Below are 12186 nucleotides of genomic sequence, written 5' to 3'. Positions count from 1 at the left end.
GTAGGAAATTTTTTGTTTTCTGCAACGTTCCCCAACACTATGATCCTGTGATGGTTCCTTCCCTTTGGGTGTCCACCGCCCGCGCCGATACCCGTCGGGCGCTACGGTTCTAGCTGTACTGGCGATATGTATGATATATAGTATTCGACGTGTATTAATGATAATATTCGATGTACGGACACATGGAGATGATGTAGTTTTTCTTATAATTAAAGGCATCCTAATTTGAATACTACTTTATTTTGCGATTTGATTTTTCTTATTGAATGCTCAAATTGAATGATCTAATTTAGTCTTTGAATTATGAACGTATAGGAAATGTCATCATCGGACGACGAAAGTCTCCCGGGGGAGTGCGACTGGTGCCACGACGATCGAGGTCAGTGCGACAGGCCTCACCTGGACGATGGTCGGCGCTTCAGCATTAAGCTCGAGGAGACCTTCGAAGTTGAAACGGTACGCAACGACGACAAGTGTTTTTTTTCATAATTAAGCATGACTTCAACTATTTCAACGTGTAATTTTCATCTTTTACAATTCGAGTATAGTTTATCCCATGCCATGCAAGACGCTATGTCTTGGAGAGGATGGATTTTGAAGACCATGAAATTTTGAAACGAAGAAAATTCACCTAAGGACCCATCATGATGTGGATTTTGAAGTAAAGTTGTATAATGCTGAGAGCGTAACCCATTTTGGTTGCAAAAATTGGGAAGCATTTTACAAATTGTATGGTTTTGATGAGGGTATGCTTGTCACCATGGATCTTGGTGATCCTGAAATCGAGCAAGACAATATGGACATTTGGGTCCTTGTTGATACTCCTCCAGTTCTACCGCTATGTGAGTTTCTCAAACATAGTTAATTATTAACTAATTTATATTGTTCATTTCAAAATAGTTGACAGCTTATTTCCATTGACAGCTTATTTTGAAGTATCAAAGAATGTGCAGAAGATGGTAGATAGAACTTACTACACCGATGGCTCTGAGTTAACTTAGAAGGAGAAAACACATCTGGTTGGATTTTGTAATGATCTTGAGAATTACAATATCTACAATCGAACTCCTCAACATTATGGTCAATACGTGCCACTAGTGCACGTGTTGAACTACGGTAACTACCATGGAGATACCCTGGTAAGATTTTTTACTATTACGACATCCGTGCATCTTTTTGCATACTTCTAAAACTAGTACATCATTGCTAACTACGAAGTTATTACTATGTTTTTCAACAGAGAATCTCAGAGGATTGTGTGCCTCATTTGATGTATCAGAATGGCGGCAGCTTTCATGTTTTGAACATATATCCAGGTCATCCTACGAATCTCAACTGTCCATACCGGATTTCTAAAAAAGTGGAGACATGACAATCAAAGAATGGAAAAAATGTATGGACAGTCGTAATGAGCTTCTTGGAAGCAAAAGGAAGCGAGGCGCAAGAATTGGAGACAGGATGATCTCCATTCTTCATAATGGAGAGTCAGGGTCTATATTGTTTTATGCTATTTTACCTTAAGTGTGTTTAGGTCCTACCTGATACTGATGATCATGTGCTAAGAACAATTATGTAGGGTTGGGTTCGATGACTATGAGGATGATGATCGTATGACTTATTATTAATTAATAACGAGTAGAAGTTGTATGATGATGCTTGATTAGTAGGACTTGTTATTATATATGATGATGTATGATGCGAGAGCATGCATGAGTTATTATATATCTGCGGGTGAAATGAACATATAGCAGTAGCGTTGGTAAACCAAGGATGAAGATATAAGAGATGACACTTCTCTCTATTAGCTAGCTAATAACAACCTAAAAATAACCCCCTAAACCCCTAAAACAACCACTTTTTTAAATAAAAAAAACCTCAGCTCCAGCCAGCTGCTGACGCGTGGAAACCTTTTGGTCCCGGTTTATGTCATGAACCAGGACCAAAGGCCCCCCTGCCTGGGCTGCCGGCAGCGGCCACATGGAGCCCCATCTGTCCTGGTTCTGGTTTGAACCGGGACTAAAGGGGGAGGTATTAGTAACGACCCTTTAGTCCCGGTTCATGAACCGGGACTAAAGGCCCTTATGAACCGGGACTAAAGGCCCTTATGAACCGGGACAAAAGGCCGGTTTTCTACTAGTGAATTCTCTTTATTTGACAAGCTACGTTGTTTTGCATTACCAGGGGTCACATTATGTTGATTCTTATAGAGATTTCCTCCCTCAAATCTTGGTGAAGTCTTTGGTTCCTCAACTACGAAACCGGACAACTTGCACCCCCAACCCTTGAAAGCAAACTAATTTTATCCCTCGAGCGGTATCTAGGCTGACTCGCCATGGTTTTGCCCGGTCCAAATGACACGAGGCCAAGCTTTTAGGTACAAAGAAAAGAAAAGAAAAACACACGCAGCACTTATGTTAACTCCATTGAGACAAAATATCAAACATGTGTTGTGCATGCCGCTCGCATGGGCCATGCTGCTCTCCCGGCCATCACCCATCAGGAAGGATCACCCGGCCATCAAGCATGTACACGCATCGGCTTGGCCAGTAGGGCCGGGGACGGTTCGGCGCGTACGCGGTGGCGACGGCCAGCAGGGCCGACAATGTCTCGGCAGGGTGAGCTTGGCCAAGGCGCAGATGGGGTGTCGAAGAGCAGCTTCGTAGCAGCACGGGGCAGACGACAACGGTGCGGCAGCTCGAACGACTCACTGGAGGCTGGGTTCCCGAACTGCTTGCCCAACTCGGAGGACACCATCATGTCGGCCACCGTGTCGCCCTCGAGCTCTGCCGTCGCTGCCACTCAGCTAGCCTCGGCGGCGCCACGATCCGCTCGGCCATGGCTGTCGATCGGCTAGAGCGAGCGAGAGAGCTCAAGGAAGGAGCGCCGACTGTCCTCTCTGGCGAAGAGCTTCAAGCATGTGTTATGAGCAATGCGCACACACAGATTTTTCCCCTCTCGCTAGGGTTCTCTCCTCTCGGTGCCAGCCGCCGTTGAGAATACTTCCGCCACCGATCCCCCTTTCCCGCCCCGACGCTCGGGCCGATCTCGTGGCTCCCCCCCGCGATCGCTCCCGGCCTTGGTTAGGGTGGAGAGGAACCGTCCCTGTGCCGTCTCATCCTTCGGGTTTTCCTGGGGTTACGATGGCGACGCCGTCTTCATCACGCACGCAGGAGGAGAAGGAACTTGAGGAGATGATGGCTGAACTTGGGATTGCTGAGGAGGATTTGGATGATCTAGTTTTTGAAGATGTGATGCCGGATGCTGCAGCCAACCCCCGCTGGCTCGCGATTGGCAAAGTGCACACGTCCAAGGAGTATGGCGACTACTGGTTCTACAAGAACATGAGGAGTGCGTGGGATTTAGCGCAAACAGTAAAGTTCAGATCCTTGGGCGACAATCTATACACTATGCAATTTTCTTGTTTGGGAGATTGGATCAAGGTGATGGAGGGTGGTCCGTGGGCCTTTAGAGGGCAGCCGGTGGTGCTTGCGGTCTATGATGGATTCACAAAACCATCCATGATTGATTTGAACTGCTTTAAAATATGGATTCAGATAGATGATCTGCCAGATGGATATGGACCCTTGGTTAAACCTTTGGCTGCGAAGGTGGGGGCTCTGTGTGACGATGAAGATGACCCTGGTGACTTTGCTGGTAATTTCTATAGGGCCAGGGTTACCTTGGATGTGAGAAAGCCTCTAAAAAACCATGTTTCAATTGTGAAAAAGATGAAAAGGCAGATTTTCAAGGTTAAGTATGAGCGCCTTCCGGATTGGTGTGCCGTTTGTGGGATGATTGGTCACTTATATACTGAGCATGGGGATGGTGTTCATGACCAAAAAGCTTTGGTTTTCAAAGAGCTGAGAGCAGGCTGGAGTATGAGGGGAGGAGGTAGAGGAGGGGGCCGAACCCAGGAATCTACTGAACACCCAGAAAAATCAACAGCTCCAAATGCTGCTATGGACCTAGATAAAGGGGCTGTGATTGAGATGCAGGAGTGGGAACAGAACAGAAAAAGGGGTGTTGCAAATCCCTCGGAACAAGCTCCTCTGAAAAATGATCTGTTGTTACCAGGGCCGGGGGCTGTTCCTGCAAGTCCGCCGCCCAAGCAAGACTTGAAGAGATCCAAGTCTGATAATGCATATAAGACCGTGGCCGGTTCTAATGTTCAGAAGAATGCTTCATCTTTGGCGGGCTCCATCGAGGAGCGCCGCCGAAATTAATGGATCTCATGAGCTGGAACTGCCGGGGAGGGGGGAATTCCCGGACAGTTCGTGAGCTAGCGACGCTAGTGCAGTCGCATTCCCCCAGGATGGTGTTTCTGTGCGAGACAAGACAAAAAGAAGATAAAATGAGAAGATTGAGAGGCCGGCTGGGCCTCAAAGGATTTACTAGTGTGGATAGCAACGGCCTGAGCGGGGGCCTTGCCCTTTTTGGCACGAAAGTCTGATAATAGATATTATGGACAAGGACGATCGCTATATTGATGTGGCAGTTCGGTTACATGCTGACGCCGAACAGTGGAGAGTAACGTTTGTGTACGGGGAGCCGCGTGTTGAGAATCGTCTCCTAATGTGGCAGAAACTTCAATCCCTGTTCAACACCTCGGACCTTCCTTGGTTGGTTATTGGAGATTTTAACGAGTGTCTCTGGGAATTTGAACACCTCTCAGCAACACCAAGAGCTGAATCACAAATGTTGGCCTTTCGTGATGTGCTTGAGGTATGTCAACTAGTGGATATTGGTTTCTCAGGTGTACCGTTTACTTATGATAATAGGAGAAGCGGGACTGCAAACGTGCGTGTACGTTTGGATCGTGCTGTCGCCTCTAATGCTTGGCGCAATATGTTCGCTTTCTCCTCAGTGGCCCATGTGGTGTCTCCCTGTTCGGATCATGTGGTTCTTATCCTTAAGGGGACCCCGGACCCTGGGCCGAGCGCAGGAAGACGACGCCAATACGAAATCTTTTGGGAGCGAAGTGGTGAGCTTCCCGAGTTGGTGCAGCAAGCATGGGAGTCGGTGGGAGCAATTGGGAACCTTGAACAGTTGCAGTCAGCCCTGAAGAAGACCATGTATACTTTGGGCATATGGAGTAGGAAAAAGTTTGGTAACATAACCCGCGAGCTAGCCAAGTCCAGGTCACAACTTGAGGAATTGATGAATATGAATGCCGATCGTCAGGATATACGGCGAGTAACCGACAGAATGAACGAGTTATTATATCAGGAAGAGATGCTATGGCTCCAGAGGTCGAGAATAAATTGGCTGAAAGAGGGAGACAGAAACACGAAATACTTTCAGAGCAAGGCGGTTTGGAGAGCTAGAAAAAATAAAATTCGTGAACTCGTGGATGATAATGGTGTTGCACATTCTGATGAGGCGACAATGAGACAAATGGCTAATGAGTACTTCCAAGGAATGTACACGGCTGATCCGAACCTCATCCACACTCCGGTTCTAAGTCTGTTTGATGCACTGATAACTGATGATGATAATGCTAAGCTATGTGCTCCTTTCAGTGATGACGAAATTTCGGATGCCCTGTTTCAGATCGGTCCGTTGAAGGCCCCGGGCCCAGATGGTTTTCCAGCACGCTTTTTTCAGCGTAACTGGAGTACGCTACGGGACAGCGTAATCACGTCAGTTAAGGAGTTTTTCAACTCAGGTGTGATGCCGGAAGGGGTTAACTCAACCTCAATCGTGCTTATCCCAAAAGTCCCTAATCCTTCGAAGTTGACTGATTTCAGGCCTATTAGTTTATGTAATGTAACCTATAAGGTCATATCAAAGTGTTTGGTGAATCGGCTCAGGCCAATTTTGGATGATATTATCTCGCCGGAGCAGAGTGCTTTTATACCCGGAAGAATGATCACGGATAATGCACTCATTGCTTTCGAGTGCATCCACCATATAAAGCAAGAAAAAGACCCTACCAGATGTTTTTGTGCATATAAGCTCGACTTATCAAAGGCATATGATAGAGTTGATTGGGTTTTCTTGAAGCAAATGATGCAGAAATTGGGTTTCTCTCACCAGTGGGTGGACTGGATTATGACATGTGTCACTTCGGTGAGGTATTCGGTAAAACTTAATGGAACCCATCTAGATTCGTTTGCACCGTCGCGTGGGCTACGGCAAGGTGACCCTCTATCACCCTTCTTATTCCTTTTCGTTGCTGACGGATTATCAGCCATTCTGAAGCAGGAAGTTAATATTGGAAGTATTAATCCTATAAGAGTCTGTAGAAGGGCGCCGGGGATATCACATCTTTTATTCGCAGATGACTCTTTGCTGTTTTTTGAGGCAACACAGGATCAAGCTATGAAAGTCAAGGAGATTTTGGACCTGTATGCTAGTGCTACTGGCCAGAGTATTAATCTGAACAAGTGCTCCATACTATTCGGTCCAGCATGTTCAGAAGTTGGCCAGAATGCTATCCGTACTATTCTGGAAGTTACTAAGGCAGAATTTGAAGAAAAATACTTGGGTCTCCCTACACCTGAAGGTCGGATGTCTAAGGGACGGTTTCAAAACTTGCAAGCTTGTCTCACTAAGAGGCTTATACAGTGGGGAGATGGGTGGCTGGCGCAGCCGGGCCGCGAAGTTCTCATCAAATCAGTTGCACAATCTCTCCCGACATACATTATGGGTGTTTTTAAGCTCCCGTTCTCAGTTTGTGATGACCTAACAAGGATGGTAAGAAACTTTTATTGGGGCTCTAAAGAAGGTCGCAGAAAAGTACATTGGAAGTCCTGGGATTCTTTGTTGCAGCCAAAGTGTAAAGGAGGGCTTGGATTTCGCGATTACAGAATGTTCAACCAAGCTCTCCTCGCACGCCAAGCTTGGAGACTTATTGATAGGCCGGAAAGCCTTTGTGCTCGACTGTTAAAATCCCGGTATTACCCGGATGGCCAGCTTGAGGATACGGTCTTTTCTGGTAATGCCTCCCCATCTTGGCAAGCTATAAGCTATGGACTTGAGCTCCTGAAAAAAGGCATAGTCTGGAGAGTGGGCAATGGATCAAGCATTCGTGTTTGGAGAGACAATTGGATACCGAGACCCCATTCCTTCAAACCGGTCACCCCTAGAGGTAACTGCCGCATCCGTTATGTGTCCGAGCTGCTTACTAACAATGGGTCGTGGAATTTGAACTTGCTGCAGAATTATTTTTGGCCTTGTGATGTGAATGAAATCATTAAAATCAGAGCATCTCCAAGGCTTGAAGAGGATACAATTGCATGGGGACCAGGGAGATTTGGACAATTTTCGGTGAAGTCGGCGTATGAGTTTGCTTTTGAGGAAGCCAACAGAGAATCTCAACCTGCGTCTAGCACTAATCCAGAGGGTTGCCGGGCCATCTGGAACCTGATATGGAAAACGGATGTTCCTCCAACAGTCAAAAACTTTGCTTGGAGAGTGGTCTCAGATTCCCTTCCTACTTGGGTTAACAAGCATAAGAGGACCTTAGAAATCACCAGCATATGTCCGGTGTGTGGTGTGGAACCGGAAGACAACTTCCATCCTCTATGTCGCTGCCCTAGAGCAAGAGAATTATGGTGCTATATGTCAGAGGTTTGGAACCTCCCACTGGTGGATACCATTCAGAATGTTGGGAAGGAATGGCTGTTCCAAGTGCTACAGCCACTTCATGAATTAGAGAGGTCCATGCTTCTTATGACTCTCTGGAGGTGTTGGTTCATTCGTAATGAGATAGTGCACAATAAGATTCCGCCTCCCCTTGAGGTATCGAGGAGGTTCCTTGTCAGCTATCTGGAGTCACTAATTGCTATCAAAACGAACATGCATATGGATCCAGCCAAGGGGAAGTCAATTATCTCCTTTGATCGCACGTTAACCCATGCTGATGCGCCCGTACCGGCCGCCCTGAAGTGGGCTGCACCACCGGAAGGGTGGGTAAAGCTAAACACGGACGGCTCTTTTCATGATGGTAGGGCAGGTGCAGGTATGGTATTACGGGATCCTTCGGGGGATGTAATCTTTTCAGCTTGCAGAACACTTTACTCGTGTCGTGAAGCTTTGGAGGCAGAGCTGGGTGCTTGCATGGAAGGTCTTTCTCTAGCGATCCAGAGAAGTGATCGTCCAGTGACCATTGAGTTGGATTCACTTGTTGCTATAAAGCTGATTCAAGGACAGGAGACAAATAGGTCTATTTATGCTTCTTTAGTAAAAGAGATTAGATATCTTTTATCCCTTCGTGAATGTTGTATTACTCATGTAAACCGGTCTCAAAATCAGGTTAGCGATAGTCTAGCAAATTTTGCTCGTACCGAGGGAAGAACCATGACTTGGATTGGCTCTGGTCCCCCGATAGTGCTTGAGCTAGTCGCCGCTGAATGTAACTCTTTGTTGGCTTGAGTAATACAATATTTCTACCCGCAAAAAAAAAAGCATGTGTTATGAGCTGCTTGATGGAAACAAGACATTCATGGCTGGTAACCACAATGATGGCCTTCATTCGCTTCACTAGCTGTAGTATGGTCGGCCGTGAGATTAGCAAAAAAGGAAGGCGAGTGAGCAAAACAAATTATCCTCACGAGAATATTGTTCTCATCTCAAGACTTGTATATGCACAAAAGATGGTGTGTGTCTTCTGTTAGCATACACAGTCACAATCAGAGACACATAGTCGTTCGTTCACCAGGCGGTGACACTTCAGTAATTCAGTACTCCCTCTATAAACTAATATAAAAGCGTTTATATTAGTTTACGTCCCCTTTATCCAAGCTGGAGTAACTGCTTTGATGTTGCAAAAGAGAAGGCAAACAAGATGGAGAAGGAAAACTAGAATTAGGCGTCCTAATGTAGTGAGCTGATGGTGTTACTGGAATTATAATTACGATCTCATTCAAGATGGGCAAGCAAAACTAGAAAACAAATACAGTAACGTATGATCTGATCCACAAGTACAGTACAAAAGACAGTAACATATTGCTTGATTTTGTGTGGTCCGATAGGATAAGTCACTAGAACCCATGATCTGATCCACATGGCATCAAAAGATGCAGCCCAACACAGCTCACAAGGCACTGTAATCTTATTTTGTCAGGATCAATGTCAACTGTGATTTGTCTATTCTACGTGTCCACGCCACTATTTGTCTATGCTATGTGTCCAGATGCTGATCGGCCATTTGTCATGCAACAGATTATCCTGCCAGCTAGATGCAGTATAGAGTCTGCCTATTTGCAGTGTATGCCACACATTCAAAGAAATTTGTGTCATGTTCAGAATATGCAGTGTACGCCACACATTCGAAGAAATTTTCAGAACATCTGACACCCCTAAAATTTGCTAGGTTATAAATGTTCAGAAACAAACTTGGCAATGTCCCTGTTTACAGGATCAATCTGTTTACTGTCAGTTTACAGGATCAAAATTCAGTCTACTCTGTCAATGTCAAATCAAGAAATGGGGCAGCATGACATTGACCAAAACATTCAACGTTCAGAGATGACCAAAACATTTGTCTAAATTAGTTTACAAAATCTGTATACTGTAAACTATGCTCCGTAAAAAAATATACAAAATCTGAATGTTGCAGCAGGAACATTCAGTTTGACAAATCAAGAAATGTTGCAGCAGGAACATTTTGGTCAAAATCAAGAATGGAGTACAAAGTTCAGTTTCGTATAGATGATGCAGTAGGAACATTTTGGTCAAAATCAAGAATGGAGTACAAAATTCAGTTTTGTATTGATGATGCAACAGGAACATTTGATAGTACTGAATCTATACAAAAGTTAGACTAAAACATTCAGAATGACCAAAACTTTCAGTTCAAAGATACAGAAACTCTCACTCTAAACATTCAGTTGAAACATTCAGACTGACCAAAATTTCAACATTCAACTTGTCAGTAAATTTCACTCTAAAAAAAGATACAGAAAATCTCAACCTTTAGAACTCTGTCAATGTCTGTAATTCAACATTCAGAGTGATCAGAACTTTCAGTTTAAAGATACAGAAAATCTCACTCTAAACAATCAGATTGACCAAAATTTCAACATTCAGCTTGTCAGTAAATTTCGATACTAACAGAAAAGAATTACCTCGCTTAACCCGTGTTTGGTTCCCACAAAAAGTTAAACTGAAATGTATATAAAGGGAATCCCAAAGAACAGAAGCAATCATGCAAGAAATCATAATCACAACAGAAATAACACCAACAGAAAATTTACGGGTCGTTTAACCATGTACTACACAACAATGGCAAATATAACAAAAAAAAGCATGTTTGTCTTAGTCACAACATCACTATTACATTGTTGCAATAGTCGCATTCTCTGCTTGATTACTCCGAGTCATCGCCTCCTTGAGAATTTAGGATCTTCCAGAACCTCCGGAGCAGAGATAGGGGCCTCCCGTATGTCACGTAAAGCAACACGCAGATGACAACAAAGTTTAACTTGCCCAGCTTAAAGACGACACGTATCTTGAGAGATAGAGCAATTTCTTTAATAAACCACTTAATTTTCATGTATCGGATAAGCGCCTTCCGGAGCAATGCTCGAACGGGACTACTCATCTACATCAAGGGTGCATAACAGCGGTTAGCAAAATGAATATGAAAGCATTCAAAATGAGAAGGAGAAAACAGAGTTGAATATACCATATTTGGTGGAACATTCCCATCATATTTAGCCATCATCATCACGTCGCTACATGGACACATAAGTAAATACAATCAGGGAAAACAGAAAAGAACCTAACATCAGTTCAGCTCGGTCCTTGATGTATACTCACAGGAAGACTGCTTCAGCCTTGTCGGCATCCACACCACTGATTCGCTTTCTGAAAATCATCGGGCACGGATTCTGCGGACCTTTCATCCTGTGACCCACTATCTCAAGCCAAAACTGAAGACAAAATTAAAAATAACGGTGTCAGCAGTTTACAACAGTCCAATTTTAAGCAAGCAATGCACTGCACACAAAGATGCAGAAACGATATTCATAGGCATCTATCTAACACAGTTCAGCAGGGTTTGTAAAAGCAATCAATACGACATAAGCTAAAAGAGGTTTGGCAGGGCCTCAGATCAAGCAACTTGGTGATTTACATGATACGGCACTCTTGTAGATGAGCAGCAAGAACAAAAGACGGGCCCTAGGCTAGCATAACAACAGGGCAAGCATATCAATCCATCCATGAGACCATGCCCCTATATAACACGCATTGAACACGAATAGTATAACATAACCAGCCAACATCAAAACCACAATTAAAACAGAAGGCGCTTTCATCACCGCCTTAGTCTGGTTTGTCAACAATCAAAGCAAAGGCCAGTGTTTAACTGCTACAGTACATCTAACAGGATGTTCAGCACGGTTTCTCACAAAATCCAATGAAGATAAGATGAAAGAGGTTCGGCGGGGTCTACGATCCTCGGATCAAGCATGTTAGTAGTGGTTTACATGTTGTAGCACTCTGCTGGATGAGCAGGAAGCACAAAACCTGGGCACTGGCTCGCGTAGCAACAGGCAACCGTATCAAGTTTTGAAAATGCATGCAGTCAAGCCAAACACAGCTAGCCAGCACCAAAACTACATTGTACAGTTGAGCATGGGCATCATGTTAGTTACCTTGTCGGCTGGTTGAGAGGCGGCGCGACCGGAGGAGGAGGACATCGTGCGGCGCGGGATGAGTTGTGGTAGAAGGGTGCTCTTGATCACCGCCTTGGTCTGTTTCGTCAAGAGTAATAAGAACAAAAGATGATTACTTGAATGCTACATGTAACAAGATGTTCAAGATATTACTGCTACATCTAAGATAAGCAGGCAGCATCAAGACCACAAATAAAACAAAACGAAGATCAGTGGCGTTTAACTACTACTACTAGTGTCCAACAATAAGAAGAAAGATCACTACTTTAGTGGTGCATGTTTAACAAGATGCTCAAGATAATCCAGACAATTCAAGTGTCTGACTTGCCTTGGTCAGAGAAGAGGGGGCAGAGCCAGGAGCAGATGAGGCGCTCCAAACATTGGCCTGCAGCACAAGAGGACTCAGAACCGAGCTTCCATTGGGCAAAAGGGTGAGCTGATTGACCAGTGCAAGCGACCAATCCAACAGAAATCAGCCGTCCATTTCACAGTCACAGCAGGGGATGGGGATTTTGGAGCCCTACCTGGGACTGGGAGTGCAGAGGGAGGCGGTGGAGCCCCA

The 12186-nt window shown here is 44.8% G+C and overlaps 1 protein-coding gene across 1 annotated transcript; it reads right to left on the bottom strand.

The window, feature by feature from the left end:
• Window positions 1–10136: 10136 nt before the first annotated feature.
• On the bottom strand, window positions 10137–12180 carry LOC123070507 (uncharacterized). The gene is made up of 6 exons (XM_044493748.1): window positions 12149–12180; window positions 11953–12009; window positions 11604–11702; window positions 10765–10877; window positions 10631–10679; window positions 10137–10546 (listed from the first exon to the last, which is right to left on the bottom strand). Exons 3-6 carry the CDS (start codon window positions 11646–11648, stop codon window positions 10313–10315), a joined length of 441 nt encoding a protein of 146 aa, XP_044349683.1. The 5' UTR covers window positions 11649–11702; window positions 11953–12009; window positions 12149–12180; the 3' UTR covers window positions 10137–10312.
• Between the last annotated feature and the right edge of the window lie 6 nt (window positions 12181–12186).

The sequence above is a fragment of the Triticum aestivum genome, chromosome 1A (assembly GCF_018294505.1).
Source record: "Triticum aestivum cultivar Chinese Spring chromosome 1A, IWGSC CS RefSeq v2.1, whole genome shotgun sequence".
NCBI lineage: Eukaryota > Viridiplantae > Streptophyta > Magnoliopsida > Poales > Poaceae > Triticum > Triticum aestivum.
This window is presented reverse-complemented; position numbering and strand designations above follow the sequence as displayed.